The sequence below is a fragment of the Peromyscus eremicus genome, chromosome 23 (assembly GCF_949786415.1).
Source record: "Peromyscus eremicus chromosome 23, PerEre_H2_v1, whole genome shotgun sequence".
In the NCBI taxonomy this organism is placed as follows: Eukaryota; Metazoa; Chordata; class Mammalia; order Rodentia; family Cricetidae; genus Peromyscus; species Peromyscus eremicus.
In genome coordinates, this window is record NC_081438.1 from 37681132 (window position 1) to 37700900 (window position 19769).

Here is a 19769-nt window from a genome sequence, read left to right on the forward strand (position 1 = left end):
CGGCTCTGCCCTACGATCTTCGTCTACATGAGACCATACAGGGGAAACATCAAGTACAGACTGACCTTACTTCAGCCTCTTCTGCAGCGGTCAGCGTCCCACAAGTCTAAATCCTCTCTGCAGCCTAGGGGGCGCCTTGGCTCAGCCCGGCCCCTACACTCCCCTGAAGAGGACATCAGTCAACACTAATTGAGTCCCCTGTGGCTTCCCTGCCTTCACGTCTGAGTCCTTGGTCTCTCTCACCCAGTTCCCTGCGTTGGCATTGACCTAGCTTGGTCCTGAGATAATGAAGGAAAGAGATGGCGACCTTGCCCTTTGGCCAAGCCCACACTTCCTTCTCGGTCTTGACTCCTCCCTAAAGGCCAGCCCGGGGCTCCACAGGCCCTCATTGTGTGGGTGGGGAGGGGAGGCCGCCTGCCAGTTCAGGAAAGGTGGCGCCACCTCAGGGGGGCCCAGGTCCTAGTCAGCAGCTCACCCGAACTGCACTCCTCAGCACATTCCTGCCGAGGCCTCAGAGTGACAGGAAACAGTACCCACAAGAGGCAAGCTCGCCCACTGACAATGGAGAAGCCTGTCTCCTCTCTGACTCCTAAAGGAACCTCCACAAGCCCACCGGTCAAGGGCTCTGACAACTGCCTGGCCTAGCCCTAAAGGATTCGCAAGAGGCCTTGCTACCCCGCATTTCTTTCTTGCTTTCTTTATCAATTTATTTCTAAGTCTTTGGAAACAGATTCTCAAGTAGCTCAGACCAGCCTTGATCTTTATATGTAGTTGAAAATGACCTCCCTACATTCCAGCTGCTGCTACTTCTCCTTCCAGAGTGCTGGGATTACGGGCACAGTGTATGCAGTGCTGGGGATGGACCCAGGACCTCGGGAGTGCCAGGTAAGCACTACTAAGACAACAGCCACATCCCAAGCCCCACCCATATAGCCACCTGTGGAGCACAGTACACACCACCCAACTCCTCCCCCTCCCCCATGGCTCAGTAGATGGAAGCCTGGGCTACAAAGGCCGCTGTCTTGACCCGAGCTGGTGAGGGAGGCCCTGCATTCAGTTCCTAGGCGCTGTTCATTCTGTCTGGCTTTCTGACTTCAGTTCCCAGCTCAAGTCCTTGAAAGGCCAGTCAGTGGGTGGGAGAGGAAACAGGGGTAGATCCAGAGCACATCCAGTTCAGGAAGTCCCTCCCAGCCCAGCAGAGCCAGCAGGGACTGGGGCAGCATCCCTGAAGAGTGGAGCTGAAAATAAACCTGTGTGCCTTACCACCACCCCAGGGTCCCCATCTCCTTACACACCACCCCAGGGTCCCCATCTCCTTACACACCACCCCAGGGTCCCCGTGCTCCTTACACACCACCCCAGGGTCCCTGTGCTCCTTACACACCACCCCAGGGTCCCCGTGCTCCTTACACACCACCCCAGGTCCCCATCTCCTTACACACCACCCCAGGGTCCCCGTGCTCCTTACACACCACCCCAGGGTCCCTGTGCTCCTTACACACCACCCCAGGGGCCCTGTGCTCCTTACACACCACCCCAGGGGCCCTGTGCTCTTACACACCACCCCAGGTCCCTGAGTGGAGAAGGATAAAGCCATGAACTCACATTTCAGGCGTTGCGTACTCTGGTGACCTCATCCTCATGCCTTCCTTAAGTCGGCTGCAGAAATCTTCATCCATCTGCACTCCTGGGTAAGGAGAACCCCCTGCAGAGATGGTGTGGAAAAACATGTGTGAGGTAAGGTTTCTGGTACAAAAGACGGTGTGTGTGTGTGTGTGTGTGTGTGTGTGTGTGTGTGTGTGTGTATGTGTGTGTGTGAGTGTGTGTGTATGTGTGTGTGTGTGTGAGTGTGTGTGTGTGTGTGTAATGGTGGTGGTGGTGGTGGTGGTGCACACTTTAAATTCTAGTACTTGGGAGGTAGAGGCAGATGGATCTCTGTGAGTTTAAGACCAGCCAGGACTACAAAGTGAGACCTTGTCTCAAACAAACAAACAAGCAAACAAACCACCCCAAAGACCATGAGGGGCAATTCAGAGTTTCCCTCATTTCTTCAAAGTGGTGTTTTAGCCAGGAATGGTGGTACGTGCCTGTAATCCCAGTTCTTGGGAGGGAGGCTGAGGCAGGAGAACTGTTAATTTGAGGCTAATTAGTTAATTAGTTAAACTGTTAATTAGTTTGTGCTATCTAGTGACACCCTATCTCACAAACCCCAAAATAAATCTACAGTCACGTTTTAGTGATAGATTTCCAATGACTGAGGTGAACATCTACACAGAGAGGTGTCTGTCTGGCAGGCCCCTCCTGAGGGCACATCCTTGGCTGATTCATGGCCATCCCTGTGGCCACATCTGCCCATTTGGTCAGGGAAGGGACAATCTGAAGTCTTCCTGCCCCGGCTCCACAGACAACTCTAAAGACATCTAATCCTTAGACACTCGTGGTTCAGGTTATTAACCTGTCTTTGGAAAACCAATGGACTTGGGCGAGGCTACTGGTGGACCACTCCAGCTTCTCAGAAAATGGCCTTCATTCGGAGGCTTTGGGAATGAGGGATTATAACAAGTCTAAAGGATAGGGCCTTGGGTTCCAGGGCAAGGCTGACTAGGGTGGATGGATGGAGGCTGCTCCTAGTTCAGAGTCTGCAGAGCTGAGGGTACCGGGGGCACTAGGCTGTCTTTGCCAGCCTGTATCTAACAGCACCTCTAGCCAATCCTCTGCAGCTAGCCTGGGCTCCGTGGGGGTGGGCCAGGCATTGCAGGATGCTCTGCTTAGTCCCGAGGCCGAGGCCACCCACCCCAGCCCGTGTTTGTCTGCACTTTCTAGGGATCACTGCTGGTAGGAAGCAGCTGGGGGACACTCAGGCTTGGCACTGTGTCCCTGCAAGGCCATTGTAGCCACTGAGCTGCTTTCTAGGAGTGGAAACAACAGGTGCCTGTCATCGAAAGCAGGGGAATGCAGGGGAATGGTTTTCACACATTGCAGGAACCTGCGGGTGTTACTGAGTGCATCTGAGTGCATTTTATTTGCTGTGAAAGGCTTTTTTTTTTTTTTTTTTTTTTTTTTTTTGCAAAGCCTGAAGATTCTTGGCTAATTCTCATACTTGGGAGATCTCATACCATCCCTGTGTGAGCAGGTGTACCTTCTGTGCACATCTGTAGGAATGAGGCTTTGAAGATGGGTTTTTTTTTTTTTTTTTTTTTCAGAGCTGAGGATCGAACCCAGGGCCTTGCGAAGATGGTTTTTAGAAACTCGAAGTAGATGGGCTGGGACATTGGTTGCTCTTGTAGAGGACCTGGGGTCCATTTCCAGCCCCACACCCATCCGGTTCCAGAGGATCTGATGCCCTCTCCTGGCCTCCTTAGGCACTGCATGCACAGAGTGCACACACATAGCATGTAGGTACAACACACATACACATAAAAATAAATAAATAAGTAAACCCACAGTGGATAGTGCTGAACAAATCTAGCTAGAAAAAAACTAACCAGAACTTTTTATTGCTTGTCTGCATAAACTAGTTTGCATAAGCCTAGTGATCAAAGGCATTAGATCAACACCAGATGCCTCTAACAAAGCCTTCCACTGGTTCAGCTGTGTATGTCAGGGCCTTTCCTGAGAAGAAATTCTGAGGGAGTGCATGTCTGGAGGAAAGGGGTAAAGACATGAGAGCTGGTATTGGAGAAACCGGAGAAGGGAGCAAAGGACAGACAGCTCTGTCTTTAAATTTTCTGCTGCCTGACTTTGTTATAATGATGTAAACACTTTCTGTAATAGTGGGTATGTGTACATCCATCACCTGTATCTAACAGCACCTATAGCCAATCCTCTGCAGCTAGCCTGAACTATGTAGGGTGGGCCAGGCATTGCAGGATGCTCTGTTTAGCCCCGAGGCCGAGGCCACCCACCCCAGCCTGTGTTTGTCTGCACTTTCTAGGGATCACTGCTGGTAGGAAGCAGCTGGGGGACACTCAGGCTTGGCACTGTGTCCCTGCAAGGCCATTGTTAGACACTCCACCTGGGTTTGCAGTGGGTTCAAGTGCAGACCTCAGCGTTGGGTGTGTCCACAGGATGCTCTGCACAGGACACAGACATTTGCTTCTGGGTTGTTCCAACCCTGTCCCTCCTCCACATTTACCTAAGGAGAAGATTTCCCATAGCAACACTCCGTAGGACCACACGTCGCTCTTGGTGCTATAGATCTTGTCAAAGATGGATTCAGGAGCCATCCATTTCAGGGGAAGTCGAGTCTGGAAGAGGGCAAGGGACCTTGAGCATGAAAACAAAGCAATGTCCACACCCAGGGCTCAGGGGTCCTCCTCCACTTAGCACTTATTCGGAAGCAGAACAGCTGTGGTTTCTAAAACCACAGAGCACGTGGCCAGTTGCCAAAAGGGAGCCCTAGTGGCTACCCCGTCTCTGGGAACCAGGCGTGGCAGGTAGACTTCTCTAGGGCACTCAGCAGGTCCCTGTTCCATGGATCTTAATCTGTGTTCTCATGGTCCCCTCCCCACCAACATAGGGATAGGAAGGGCTTGGTAAAGTGGTCTGAATTAGGAAACACCCTGAAAATTGATAGCAATTCCTCTGAATTTTTTTCTAAGAAGGGGGATTTTGAAAGACATCCCTATGTAAAAAGATGGGATGGTAAGTCTTGAACTGGGGGCTAGATGTAGCTCAGGAGTGGAATGAGTGCTTGATATGTGCGAGGTCCTGGCTTCAGTCTCTGTTCAATCTTCCACATCCCTTGAAAGAAGAAAGATTATTTTGTGTTGAAGTGTTCTCCATTTAGGAGAATGTACGGCTGGATCTCAAGCATGCAGACCAGTCCTCCTCTTTCAGACGGCAGAGACCACAGTGAGTTCGCTGGGAGTTGGCCTGGTGGGAGTTAGTAAGATGTCCGGACAGTGGAGAGACAAAGACCGCAGAGAAACCAAGAGTCAGGGTCGGCGAAGGGGGCCAACCTGAAACGCAGGCAGAAACCATCTCTGCAGGCCAGCGTTCCACCAAAAGCCAGACTGTCTTCCTCTTAGAAAAAAAAGGGACTGGGGAGCTGGAGAGACGGCTCAGCAGTTAAGACCACTGGCTGCTCTTCCAGAGGACCTGGGTTCGATTCCCAGCGCCCACAGGGTACCTCACTACCATCTGTACCTCTAGTCCCGGGGGAGCTGGTGCCCTCTTCTGGACTCCTCAGGCACTGCATGAATGTGGTGCACAGACATACATTCAGGTAAACCACCCATACTTACAAACTAAAAATAAAATCAACAACAACAACAACAAAAAGAGTGACCAAGAAGGGATTCTGAAAGTATGGCCTGGGGTCTACATAACATGGTCCAGAAGCTTGTTGAAAATGCAGATTCCAAGTATTCTCCCTGCACCCTACCCCCAGACTTTCTGCATCAAGGGATGTGGGGTGAGGACAGCAAGATGTGACTCGGAAAGGCCGCTAGGTGATGTGCGTGTTTCCTACAGCCTGAGAGCCTCTGCTGCAGAGCAATCCAGAGAGCCCAGACATCAGCTGAGCCCTCCTGGCAGAGGCCAGACAAGAGAGGACACCAGAGGTCATGCGGTAAGTGACAAATAACACCATGTTCTAAAACAAACGGAGAAGAGAGGCCAGTGTGGGCCAGAAGGGAGATGGCCCCCTGAAAGGCATCCCCGGAGGAAAGCAGCTTCCTCCCTTCAAGACAGTGTGTGCCCTCCCCCCACTTTCCCGGAGGTACAGCCACCTGCTGAATCAATCATTTGGGTTTATCTGAGGGGAAGAGGTCACACTGTTCTTTCCAGTGTGACATGGAACTCCCCTAGGGGTGGCAGGCAAGGACTGATGTGGTCTCTGCAGGGCCTAACATGCTGCTGAGGCTAACATGAGGTCCTGCTCTAAGGCCAGATCCGCAACTGGGGCTCAGAGACAGACAGACAGACAGACAGACAGACAGAAGGTTCTACCACAAGCATTCTCTGGTACACAGCTCTTCTGGACCACCTGTCTTCATAGGACCACACGAGAATTTGGGGGGATGAGTGCCTGGGAAGTATACCTCTCTACAAGGGCTTCAGTCTGTGGCCTAAAAGGACGGGGTAGAAATGAAGTACCCACGCAGCTGACTCACATCTCCTTTTCTCACATAGTCAGGGTTCTTATAAATATCCCGGGCCAGGCCGAAATCGCAAATCTTCACAACATTGTTCTCAGACAAAAGGATGTTCCGAGCCGCCAGGTCTCGATGGATGCACTATAATAAAACAGTTACAGAGTGACCCACTTCCGTAATCCAGCTGCTTTATTTCCTCTATCCACTCTGGGTCATAACTCTTTTCTTAAAAAAGTGTGTGTGTGTGTGTGTGTGTGTGTGTGTGTGTGTGTGTGTTGTGTACTCCTGTAAGCAAGCATACATGTAGAGAACAACTTGTGGAAGTCAATTCTCTCCTCCGGCCCTGTGAGTTCCTAGAACTGAATTTAGGTCATCAGGTCTGGCAGTGAGGTCCTTTGCCATCTCACTGGCCCTAGGATCGTCATCCTTAATTCTAAGCTCCATTTCATGTGGGAAAAGAAGACATTCTCAGCGCATACCAAGTTCCCATAAACACAACGCACTTCTGCGCAAGTACAGAGTCCAGGAGGCCCAAAAGATACGTTCTAAATCAGCCAGGCTCCTGTTCTGTGGAGAGTGTGCTGGTCAACCCACTGGCGGCCTGAATTACGCCAGTAAGTGAGATTTCCCACAACCTTAGATCAGATCTTCGGGAGCTTTGGATTGGTGTGATTTATTTTGTTTGTTTGCTGACGCTGTCTTTAAGACAGACTCCTGAGCCGGGCGAGTACTCGGGGGCAGAGGCAGGCAGATCTCTGTGAGTTCAAGGCCAGCCTGGTCTACAAAGCAAGTTTCAGGACAGCCAAGGCCACATAGTGAGACCCTGTCTCAAAAACTCAAATCAAATCAAAACAAAACAAAACAAAAAAGCAGAATCCTGCCATGTAATGACAGGCAGAACTCACCCGGGGTTGGCATGTAACCAGGGATCCTCCTGCCCCAGCCTCCTGCATGCTGCAGTAGCCCCAGCTTGGCTTGAGCTGAGGTTTTTTGGGAAGCCCTGTGTGAGTGTACTGAAACAGTTACTTTGTGAAGCCTGGGCAGTTTGGAAATGTGACAGAGGGCTGCTTGGGAGATGGTGCTGGGTTTGTGTAGTCCAAACACCCAGGAAGCTCTTCTACCCTTAAATTAAATTCTACTCACCAGGGCCCAAGGCCACCATCCTGATATCTCTTCATAAGTGAGCAAATGCAGTGGTATGCCTACTGTACCGTTAAGAGCATAAGTATAAACAAATACTAGAAAAATAGCTTTACCACAGAGCCACAGAGGCGTGTGTGTGTGTGTGTGTGTGTGTGTGTGTGTGTGTGTGTGTGTTTGTGTGTGTGTGTGTGTGTATTCAGGCCTCACAAGACAAAATGTAGAAGAATGAATTTTCAAAGTTTTTACCATAAAGTTATGAAATATTTAACCTGATTTAAACATTACCCAACATATACATATATTGAAACTTGACATCATTAACACATTAACATATGTAATTTGTTTGTTTTTATGCATCAGTTAAATCAAAGTAAAGGGAGCGAGTAGTGAGGAAGAAAAATGGTTAGAAACCAAGCACGTTCTAAGTTTAATAACATAGATAAAAATAAAATGTAAAACATAAAGCAAAAACTTGTGAAAAACTCAAAACCTCTCTTTATCGCCAATTAAGAAAATTAAAGAAAGCAGAAAAAACTGTAAAGAGATGAGCTGACCTTTCTGGAGGACAGAAACTCCATGCCTCTGGCCACTTGGAAACTGTAGGAAATCAGGTCTTCCATGGTGAGGGGCTGCTTGGAGATCTCACTGCAATCTACCAATCATTAGAATCTTGTAAAGACTTTCTCAACTGCACCAAACCCCAGTTTATTGAGACAACATTCACGAAACATAACAAAGCATCAAGGGCACCAGAGTTCGTTGGCAAGAAAATTTGAGTCTCAACATGAACCTTAGAGTTTTTTTCCAGGCCATGGGGTTGGGAGTGAGAGTGAAGGGTCAGGAGACGGGAGCTGGGTGGGAATGGGTGACCTGGTAAGACAGAAAGTCCCAAGCAGAGAGAAGGGAACAGTTCTTATCATAATTAGCAACGCTGTAAATAATCTTTATTCAAATCTTGTCTCTCTAGGACATTACCCTCATTCCCAGGATGTTTATTAGGGTGATGAATAAGGAAAAAATGTGTGAGATGCCCAGTATGTTGTAAAAATGCCCTAGACTGGAGGCCAGGAAGGAATGAATACCCACCCTCATCTTCCTCAACGTCGCTCACGCTTTTGTCCTCCTGAAAGCCCGAGCTGGCGAAACTCTCGCTGCTGTTGACACTGTCTAGTCGAGGCTTCTGGTCCGGCTCCAGGCCTGGCTCTAGGTTTTCTTTCTTGGGCTCCATATGCAAGGCTGCATCCTTAGAATAACACGAAACACAGGAGTGAGAAGGTCCAACACGGATTGGAGGTGCCACAGCACAGGGTGGCGGACTACATGTTGAGTATTTCCCAGGTTGTAGACTCCCTTGCTTGGGCTCCTGGAGAACACCTTAAGTCAACTGAACAAGACTCCTAGCAGCTGATAAATACTGAGCATTTATTTAGTGTGACTACTGGATGCTTTCTCAATTTTCCCAAGAGTTTATGTTATGAAACAATTTTGTGTTTTTTTAAAAAGAGATTTTTTTTAATTATTATTTATGTGTATGTGTCTGTGTATGTGAACGTCCATTCAGGTGTCCACAGAAGCAGGTTGTGAGCCATCCAGTGTGGGTGCTGGGAACTGAACTCCCATTCTCTGCAAGAGAGAGAGTGCTCTTAACTGTTCAGTCATCTCTCGCGCTCTCACAAAACGATCCATACACAAGCAGGTTCTGAAGGGTTACGTCATCAAAGCCACACCCACTAATGGGCAAAGCCTGGCATGCAGCTTGGTAGACTCCTAAGTCTGTGTTCTCCACTGCTCTTCACAGCACATGGCATCTTGTTTGGAAGACGACGTAGACCTTCTAGACCTTCGAGAGGTCACTCAGTGATGTCCCTCCCCCTCTGTAATCCCCAGGAGGCTCAGGTGACCAGTTCCTCCGATTTCTTGGAGGGAGAGGGGAGGAAATGCACTTTTCTCTGGTTTTCTCTTTCATTCCAGATGAGGATGCTACATCAGTCCGTCCTGAGATGAAGAGCAAAGGCCACTCACTCTGGACATCAGTGTCTCAGGGCTTGTCTTCTGCCTTCTCCTTGCTCTTCTAGTAATCATGCCATCTTGGGCACATCCCCTTATTTTTCTGAGTTTCATTTTCCTCATCTAAAAGGCACTGTCTTACATTTTGTGACTCACAGGAAAGGACCATAACAAGTTCTAGTGTTTTGCCTTCACTAATTCATCTACTACTTGACACTAGAAATGCGTCCTGGTCAGTGGCTTTCAGGGCTGGACTGTGTACACATGTGTGCAGCCTAGGTTCTGCTAGATGGCCACGTCTCGACAGGGGCTGGGAAAGAAGAGGTTCAGGGGCATAGCAGCGCTTGCATTAACCAGCCTGAGAGATCTGACCGGAGTTTTCCAGAAAGGTCCGAGTCGTAGGAGTGGTCCCTCCACTAGAGGGCACAGCGGAGCAAGCAGATGACCCAGCAAACTATAGGAAGGACCACGTTTAGGGTACCGCAGGTGAAGAGCCTACCCTGGGAGCACACCCACCCCAGCACTCCCTCCTGTCAGGTCCCTGGAGGGAGTTTTGCTGTCTCAGCTCTTCCCAAATTCTGTCTGGGATTTCAGGACTGGAGGGAATTCACCCAGCCCAGGTACCTCAGGGCAGGTCAAAAACAAACAAACAAACAAACAAAAAACCAAATAGTCAAAGAGAACATCATTTTTCTCTCCAGGAGGCTCTAAGCCTCGCTCAGATGGAGATGCGAATTTTATTTTCTGGAAATTAACTGCCTCCTCCCTCGGACCTCCCAGAAGCCAAAACCTGGAAGCTGTCCCCAAGTCACCTTACCCTTCATCTGACCCCTAATCAATGGTATATATTCAGTTAATTTAGTGGACTTTTGGGATTCTGGCAGAATAGTGGATTTATTACAAAGCATATTTAAGAATCTTGATGAATTTGGGAAATAATAGAACCTACTTTCAATTTCTCTCTCTCTCTCTCTCTCTCTCTCTCTCTCTCTCTCTCTCTCTCTATTCCAAATGTGACAGGTAGTCATGAGTTTCCCACAAAACACAGCTCCACCAAGTACCACGGGGAGGCAAATCATTAAATATAGCCCCAAAAGGAAGCTAGCTCTTCCAAACAAAGGACACACAAACCCAAACGTTCCATCCTGCCAAGTCCCTGGGGTGTTCTGAGGGCTAAGCGCTTCCTGAGCCCAGTCTAGGACATCAGGACTGACAGGAATCTGTGCTGCTTTCAGCTCAGGGCACCACTGCACCCCTTAGTTAGTGGGGTTCACAGGAAAAGCTCTAAATTGGGGAGTGAACCGAGATAGGTCTTTCTCCTATCTTCGTTTTGTGGTTACTACGTCCTTAAGTCAATTTCTTTATTATATGCTTATACATTTATTGTGTTGGTTTGTGTGCATGTATGAATGTGGAGGTCAGAGGATGACTTGCTGGAGCTGATTCCCTCCTTCCATTATGTGGGTTCCAGGGATCAAACTCAGGTCATCAGGCTTGGCCGCAAGCATCTTTTCCTAAGGCTGAGCCAGCTTGCCAGCCATTGGTGACTTCTCTGGCTACATATATAGCCTCAGAGCACCAAGTAACTTTAAGATTCCAATTACTGGAGAGCCTGGTTAAAAGTGGGGAAATATGGTTGGGCCTGGTGGTGCACGCCTCTAATCCCAGCACTCTCGAGGCAGAGGCAGGCAGACCTCTATGAGTTCCAGGACAGCCTGGTCTACATAGGGAGTTCCTAGACAGCCAGGGATACATAGTGAGACCCTGTCTCAAAAGAAAAAGGGGAGGGGTATGCAATATATTCCTGGCAGTCTGGTGGAACACTTATGTCTTTGATAAAATCATAGTCTGGGATGAAAAAAAAAATGGGCCAGCTGGCCAATGTTTTGTTTTTTGTGACAAGATCTCTCTCTCTCTCTCTCTCTCTCTCTCTCTCTCTCTCTCTCTCTCGCTCTCGCTCTCGCTCTCGCTCTCGCTCTCGCTCTCGCTCTCGCTCTCGCTCTCGCTCTCTCTCTTGCTCTCTCTCTCGCTCTCTCACTCTCTCTGTATATATGTCTATACTTATTCAAATTATGTGTACCTATGTGTGTTTACGTCTGTGCATCTGAGCACAGATACCCCCAGAGAGCAAGATAACAGATCCCCTGGAGCTGGAGTTACAGACAGTTGTGAGCTGTCTGATGTGGGTGCTGGGAACTGAACTCCAGAACTTTGGAAGAGCAGCAAAGACCTCTGACTGCTGATCCATCTCTCCCGCCCTGGTCTCACTCTGTTTTCCAGGCTGATCTCAAACACTGGGCTCACACAGTCTTCCCACCTCGGCCCCCAGAGTAGCTAGGCTTACAGACATGTACCACGACACCTGGCTGTATCCTGTGGTTCGATTTATGTACACTCTTCCATACATGGCAGAGATGGGCACATCCTTACAAGTCTGAAGGTCCGTCCACCATGTAGGCCAATTATATTCAACTGACTCTGTGTCTGTCTCTGTGCCTCTCTCTTTATCTCTGACTCATCTCTGTCTTTCCAACGCAGAGGAGGGTCACCCACGCCAGGTCAGCATTCTCCCACTGAGCGACACCCCATCCTCCAACATCCCAGGGGACCCAAGATGACGAAAGGGCGACAACTAATCACTCAAGGGAAGGGTTTCGTTTTCCCAACAGTCCCATCCTGGATCCTATTATTAGCGCCACTTAAGACACAAGGAACTGAAACAGAGAAATTGAGTAACTTGTTCAAGGCCTGGTTTCCTGAGAGGAGATGCAGGATTTAAACCTGGACAGTCTGGTTCTGGAGCCAGAGAGTTTGCCTCCAGGGTACTCCTCACTGATGTCGCTGGTGACTGGCTAACACTGTCAATCATTGTCTCCCGGACTTCTTCTGCCTGGGAAGGGACCCAGCAAGGTACCGCAGAACACATCACAATGTTTGAATAAATGGTTTCTTCTTTAGAGTCAATGCTGCTTCAAAGACTGTGTGTCCTCCAGTCTTGGCCCAGGTATTCTTGTGTGTGTGTGTGTGTGTGTGTGTGTGTGTGTGTGTGTGTGTGTGTGTTATGTGTGGTTTGGGGATTAACCCTAATTCTTGTGTGTGTGTGTGTGTGTGTGTGTGTGTGTGTGTGTGGTATGTGTGGTTTGGGGATCGATCCTAGGGCCTGCTACCAGCTAGGCCAGTTTCCTACCACTGAGCTTCATTCCCAGTCTCTCAGATGTTCCTTCTGTTACATGGCACAGCATGATTTAGTGGGTCAGGTTTACTGAAGGGCTGGGGAACTCACCGAGTAAGAGCAGTTGCTGCGAAAGCATCAGGACCTAAGTTCCAATCCCCGGCATGCACGTAAAAAACAAGCCAGAAGCCGGGTGGCAATGGTGGCGCACGACTTTAATCCCAGCACTCAGGAGATAGAGGCAGGTGGATCTCTGTGAGTTCGAGGCCAGCCTGGTCTACAGAGTGAGATCCAGGACAGCCATGGCTACACAGAGAAACCCTGTCTCAAAAACAAAACAAACCAACCAAACAAAACCCACGGCCATGGCTTTGCACACCTGTAACCCTCGTGCTCTGGGGGGCGGGGGGCAGAGACAAAAGGATCACTGGCACCTGTTGGCTGCCAGCCTAGCTCCAGGCTCAGGAAGAGACCTTGTCTTGAAAACTAAGACGGAGAAGCAATTGAGGAAGACAAACCCTGTCGACGCCTGGGTTTCACACATGGGTAAGTTGTACCTACACATGTTCGTGCACACACACACAGAGCACTTGGGAGCACAGAGGCAGATGGATCTCTACAAGTTCGAGGCCAGCCTGGTCTACATGGTGAGTTCCAGGACAGCCGGGGCTACGCAGTGAGACGTATCTCACCTCGCACCTCCCCAAACGAATTAGGTGTGCCAGGCTGTATGGTAAAGCAATGGCTGCCACTAAAAACAGCTCCTCCTTTAAGGTCCAGTGCTGGCTAGTTTTTGTCAATGTGACATCCCCTAGAGCCACCTGAGAAGAAGAGCTTTAACTGAGGAATTATCTCCATCGCATTGGTCTGTGGGAGGGTTTGCTGTTGCTGTTGATGCTGTTACTGTCCCTAGGCAGGTGGGCTGTATAAGAAAGGCAGCTGAGCAAGCCGGGGCCAGTGAGCCAGTGAGCAGTGCTCCTCTGCCGTCCTTGCTGGGGCCCCGCCCTGACTTCCCTCAGTGATGGACTGGGGTCAGGACCCAGAAGCCCCAGCCACAGGAGGACAAACCCTTACCTTGTTGAGGAAGAAGAAGTCCCGTTTGCTCTTGAGGTAGTTGGACAGGTTTCCATATTTGCAGTACTCCACGATCACCATCAGAGGCCCTGCGGTCCAAACGGCACATGCTCAACCATGCCAGGTTAGGCAGCCCATGAGACCTCAGACCAACCTGTCTTTATATGTGTAGGGCCTAAGAGCGCAACTGGGAGGCCATGAATCAACTACTCACTTCAGCCTCTGGAGCATAGGAACGGCCCTTGTTAACATCACCAAGAACATGGCCCTGCTCCAATAAAGTTTTATGAACACAGACATTTAAATGTCACGCCACAAAATATTATTTTCTCTCTTTTTTTCCCCCATCCTGACTATTTTATTCCGAGCACACAGGCTGCTTGCTCTCTACCCACTGCATTGAAGGCCTCAGGCGGTACCATGGATGTCTCCATTGTACTGTTCCCCAATAGCACAGGACTACTTCCAGGTCAAAGTAGGTATGACCCAGGAAGTCTAGCCTATGTGAGGACAGTACCAGGCAGGTACCTGTTGCGTCTTGGAGCCTCATGGAGGGTGGAGCTTGTCTGCTGTGGGATGTATGGCAAATGTGTTGCTAATTAATCAATAAAACACTGATTGGCCGTTGGCTAGGCAGGAAGTATAGGCGGGGCAAGGAGGAGAATAAAGCTGGGAAGTGGAAGGCTGAGTCAGAGAGACACTGCCAGCCACCATGATGAGGAACAGCTTGTGAAGATGCCGGTAAGCCACGAGCCATGTGGCAAGGTATAGATTAAAGGAAATGGATTAATTTAAGCTATAAGAACAGTTAGCAAGAAGCCTGCCACGGCCATACAGTTTGAAAGCAACATAAGTCTCTGTGTTTACTTGGTTGGGTCTGAGAGGCTGTGGGACTGGCAGGTGAAAGAGATTTGTCCTGACTGTGGGCCAGGCAGGAAAACTTAAGCTACACTTGTCCCTCCGGTAAAGTGGTTTTTCTGTTATTATCAGTACTTTCCTGGCTTTTGAATCCTGATAGCACCCCCTTGTCCCTCAGGGTCCCAGAAAGGAAGTTCTTTGAGAGCTGGGGTCTCCCCACCAGAGAGCAGACCTAGCCAGGTCCAGCTGCTCGGTCTCAGGGGCTTACATCTTACAGGTACAGCGTTGAGGCAGACAGATGTGGTCACTGGGGCAGATGCTGGAAGAAGGCTCATCCAAGGTTAGAAGCTATGGGGGCCTTGTCTGGCTCACTAGGACTCTGTAGTTATGGCCTCCCTTAGCTCTTCTTCCAACTCACGACCTCCTTTTCTTACCTCTGTTCCTCCACCTCTGTTTTCTGTGTTGGGAAACTGAAGACCTTTTGTGTACAACTCCTCAGCGTCTTCCTGACTTACACATCTGTTCACATCTACACTCAAGTACTAACCTTGCCATAGAGGAAGAGAACTCAGTGAGGGCATGCTTGGGCCCAGTGGTCTGCAGCACAGCCCTGCTCCTGTTCCCTGTCCGTGACTAAGGCCTGTCCTGATGGCTGATCGGACGGGAGGGGCCCTTCTGGTGGATTCCCATGTCACCTCCTCTTGGGATTTCACCAGTTGTGGCTGCAGTGAAGCTGCAGGGAGCATGTACGCTCTCATAGTCCCACTCCCCCAAGTCATGCTAAGGGAACAAGGCGCCATTTGACCTAGAATCCGGGGAAAGAGATCTACAAGGGAGTGATTTTCTTCCAAAGCCCTGGGTGGCCATTTCCTCAGGGATGAGGGGAGGGAGCTGTGTGAGTTGAGAGCTCCCCTCTAGCTTGTGCATAGGCCTCCCCCCTTTTCTCTTTTACCTCCTTGCTTGGTGCAGGCTCCCAGGAGGTTCACCACGTTCAGATGATGGCCGATGTGAGTCAAGATCTTGAGTTCCGTCATCAGAGCTTTGTACTCGCTAGCCGTGGCCCCCTCTGTGTGAGAAGTAAGGAAGAGTCAGGGTAGGGGACAGTGGGGCTGCTTCCGCCCTGAAGGCGGCATTCCTGCCCTCCTTGTTTGTCATGGCTCACCGGGGTGGCTTCATTAGCTTCCCCACATTCTGCAGACGCCAGACTGTTTTTCATTCCTCCTACCCTCCTGAGCCAACATCCTTTGCATTGCGGAGAGGCCCGCTGTGTTGGTGGGGTTAGTCACTGGACGTTTCCTTTCGGTGGGCCTGCCTGTGCTCAACACTGTGCTGACTCAGAGATGGCCACCCCATGACCTCCGGAGGCTTCCCTTCCAGCAGACACAGGGGAGGCAAGAACCTTTCAGGCAGGGGGTCCACCCACACCTCCCCTCTTCTCAGGCCCCTTTCTAGAGGGTCTCCAGGGAGGAAGGGGAATGGGGGTGGGGCTCTGCAATGTCAGGACAGCTGCCTCTATAAAGGCTTCAAAATGTGTTATTTTCTCCACAGGCTCCTCAGCCTAGAATGCAAGGGCTATCTCAGGCAACAAGGATTCATATTAACCACCTTTTCCCTTTTTCTTTCTTTCTTTTTCTTTTGTAAATGTGTATGGTATCTGTGCCTGGTATCTGTAGAGGCCAGAAAAAGGCACCAGCCAGATCCCCTGGAATGGAGTTACAGGCGGTTGCAAGCCACCCTGTGGGTGCTGGGAATCGAACCCCGGTCCTCTGCATGAGTAACAAGTGCTCTTAACTGGCCCCTCAACTTTAGCTTCATGCTTGGCGATAACCCGTCCTATCAGACCCAAAACCAATAGTCTAAACTCAGTTCTTCCTGTTCGTTCCTATTATCCATAATTTTAGGATAATTTAGGTGTGTTAAAAACACTAAAAAGTGTTGCTGTAAAATATTCCAACAGTATGAATTAGAGTATGGAGACCCGTGTGTGTGTGTGTGTGTGTGTGTGTGTGTGTGTGTGTGTGTCTGCACGTTTGTGCATGGAGGTGGTTACAGCACAGTGGCAGAGCCTGTCTCTAGCACATGCAAAGCCTTCAGCACCAAAAGTCAAAAGGCAAAAAAAAAAAAAAAAAAAAAAAAAAAAGAGCCGTGAGGAGACCGAGGTTCTAGAGTGAAAAGCACGAGTGACTTGAAGCAGCCCCGTCCGACAGTCTGAGCTTTCAGACCTTTCCATAGCACTTACACTCACCGAGGGCCGGCACAACGGCTCAGTGAGTGAGGAGCTTGCTGCTAAGCCTGATGACTTGAGTTCCAATCCTTGGAACCCATGTGAGGAAGGAAAGGACAGGCTCTTGCAAGTTGTCCTCTGATTTTCATGGTACACACACACACACACTCACACACTCACACACTCACACACACACACTCTCACACACACACTCACACACACACACTCACGCACTCACACACACACTCACACACACTCACACACATACACTCACACACTCACACACACATACACTCATACACACACACATACACACACTCACACACACACATACACTCACACACTCATACACACACACATACACACACTCACACGCTCATACACATACACTCACACACACATACACACACTCACACACACATACACACACACACACTCACACACACATACACACATACACACACTCACACACTCACACACACATACACACACATACACACACTCACACACATACTCATACACACACACATACACACACTCACACACACATACACTCACACACTCACACACACACATACACACACTCACACACACATACACTCACACACATACACATACACTCTCACACACACATACACACACTCACACACACACACTCACACACACACATACACTCTCACACACATACACACACTCACACACACATACACACATACACTCACACACACATACACACACTCACACACATACACTCACACACACACTCACACACATACACACACATACACTCACACACACAAGCAACACACTCACACACACACTCGCACACATACACACACACACTCACACACATACACACACTCACACACACGCAACACACTAATTGTTTCATCCCTCCCTTTAATATCAGGAATTCTTCTCATTCCTGTTTTTAAAACAGCTTCATTTATTTGTATTGATGTGAGTGTCTGAACTAAACTCGGGTCCTCTGCAAGAGCGAGAAGTGCTTGTCACAACTTACTCAGCTCTCTGGCCTTCTTTTCGCTCCTTTTAATAGACTAACATGTTTCTTCTGACATGTATAGCCTTCAGTGGTGTGTGCACGTGTGCGTGTGTGTGCACGTGTGTGCACGTGCGTGCACATGTGTGTGTGTGCACGTGTGTGTATGTGTGTGCGCGTGTGCGTATGTGTGTGTGCGTGTGTGCACATGCGTGCACATGTGTGTGTGTGCACGTGTGCGTATGTGTGTGCATGTGTGTGTATGTGCGCATGTGTGTGCAGGCCAGAGGATAACCCGAGGTGTCATTCCTCAGGATCTGTCTACCATGTGTTTTGAGACAGGATCTCTCTGTGGTCTGGAGCTTCGGGGAATCAAACTCAGGTCCTCATGAGAGTGTGGTGAGCACTTCACAGACCAAACCTCTGCCCCAGCCCCGGGGTGGCTTGTTGTTGTTGTTGTTGTAACTATTACAAATAAAGCTATAATAGACAGCCCGAGCGGGAGTGTGCACGTATGCAAGGTTTTCTGTAGGACAGAGTCCTGGAAGTGGGTCAAAGGTGTGTGTACTTAACATTGGGGTGGATATGGATATAGCACTTTATAAGACGGAATCATTTTTTAATAATAACCAGATAAACTCAAAAGCCTCACTGGGGTAGGGTCGGCTTACGGTGGCTGCTCAACAAATATTTTCTGATAAATAAACAGTGTGATTAGTTTTCTCATTTTGGACATTTTTTCATTTGAGTGTGAGGGCCAAAAAGTTGAAGGTTTAGCTTGGGAACACACTGAAAGGGCTTTTGACTTGTCCTTTGTCTGACACCGAGCCTTTTTAGTTCCTCTGGGACAGAGAGTAAACTGCTTTAAGCATGAAAGCTTGAGGGACTGGTTTCTTGTTTAGGAATTCTATGGCATGGATGCTGTAAAAATCTTTTTCCTATCAATGCTGACAACGGAAACAAGATGTCTTTACAAAGATTAATTTATTTTTGTTTCATGTTTATGAGTGTTTTGACCACACATACATATGTGCATTGCATGTGTGCCTAGTGCCTGCAGAGGCCAGAAGAGGGCATTGGATCCCTTGGAGTTACAGACGGTTGAGAGCTACCGTGTGGGTGCTGGGAATTGAACCCCGGTCCTCTGAAAGAGCAGCCAGTGCTCTTAACTGCCGAGCCGCCTCTCCAGCCCTGGATTTACAGATATATTCCACACATGATGTCTGGATTACAAAGAAGAGATTGGCCTTGAAAACAATCTCAAGTTAGAATCTTCTCCCTTATAACTTAACAGTTCCTGATGAAGTTATTCCTGTTTGGCAAGGAGAAAAAGCTAGGGTCTGTGGCTCAGACAGCTCAATCTTTCCAAGCCTCCTTTCCTCATCCGCAACAGGGGTACCACTGTGCATCTCACGAGACTGTGGATAGAAAAGGCAGCTCAGGCCTGGCGGTGGCGCACGCCTTTAATCCCAGCACTCGGGGGGCAGAGGCAGGCGGATCTCTGTAAGTTCGAGGCCAGCCTGGTCTACAGAGTGAGATCCAGGACCGCCAGAGCTACACAGAGAAACCCTGTCTCAAAAAATGAAAACAAACAGAGAAGATGGCTCAGCTTAATTCTGCTAAAGTGCCTACTCCGATGCTTTCCCAGCAGCAACCATGCTGCTATCACTTCTCAGAATCTAGGGGTAGAGGATCGTGCTGGCTCTGATGGATTCTCACAGAAATATGCCCTATCATCTGGGCAGTCCATCCCAAGCAAAGTCCTTATGGCAAGGTGAGCATAATAACTGTGGGTATTTATGGGGTATGGTATGGTCCAGGACAAGTCTAGAGTGTGGAGTGACTAAATCCAGTACTTTGGAGACTTTCCAACTCCTCTCTCCTGGTCCCTTATAAAATACATAAAAACTTATTGTGTGGGGGGCTGGGAGGTGGCCCAGTGGTTAAGAGTGCTTCTTGTCCTTTCAAGGGACCTGGGTTCAGTTCCTAGCACCCACACTGGGCAACTCACAACCACCTGTAGCTCCAGGTCCAGGAGACTGGACATCCTCTTCTGGCCTCTGTGGACACCTGCATGCATGTAGTACACATGCACACAAGCAGGCACACACATAGCCACATACACAAAAACAATAAAAATTTTGAAAAGAGCCGGGCGATGGTGGTGCACATCTTTAATCCCAGCACTCAGGA

The 19769-nt window shown here is 49.2% G+C and overlaps 1 protein-coding gene across 1 annotated transcript in view; it reads right to left on the bottom strand.

The window, feature by feature from the left end:
* Positions 1-19769, bottom strand: part of Flt1 (fms related receptor tyrosine kinase 1) — a 146636-nt gene that overhangs the window by 15455 nt on the left and 111412 nt on the right. The window contains exons 18-24 of the mRNA XM_059248977.1: positions 15305-15418; positions 13495-13583; positions 8328-8484; positions 7796-7893; positions 6117-6239; positions 4136-4247; positions 1606-1705 (exon numbers count right to left, since the gene is read on the bottom strand). Of these exons, the coding sequence (XP_059104960.1) occupies positions 1606-1705; positions 4136-4247; positions 6117-6239; positions 7796-7893; positions 8328-8484; positions 13495-13583; positions 15305-15418 (793 nt within the window). The remainder of the gene's footprint in view (positions 1-1605; positions 1706-4135; positions 4248-6116; positions 6240-7795; positions 7894-8327; positions 8485-13494; positions 13584-15304; positions 15419-19769) is intronic.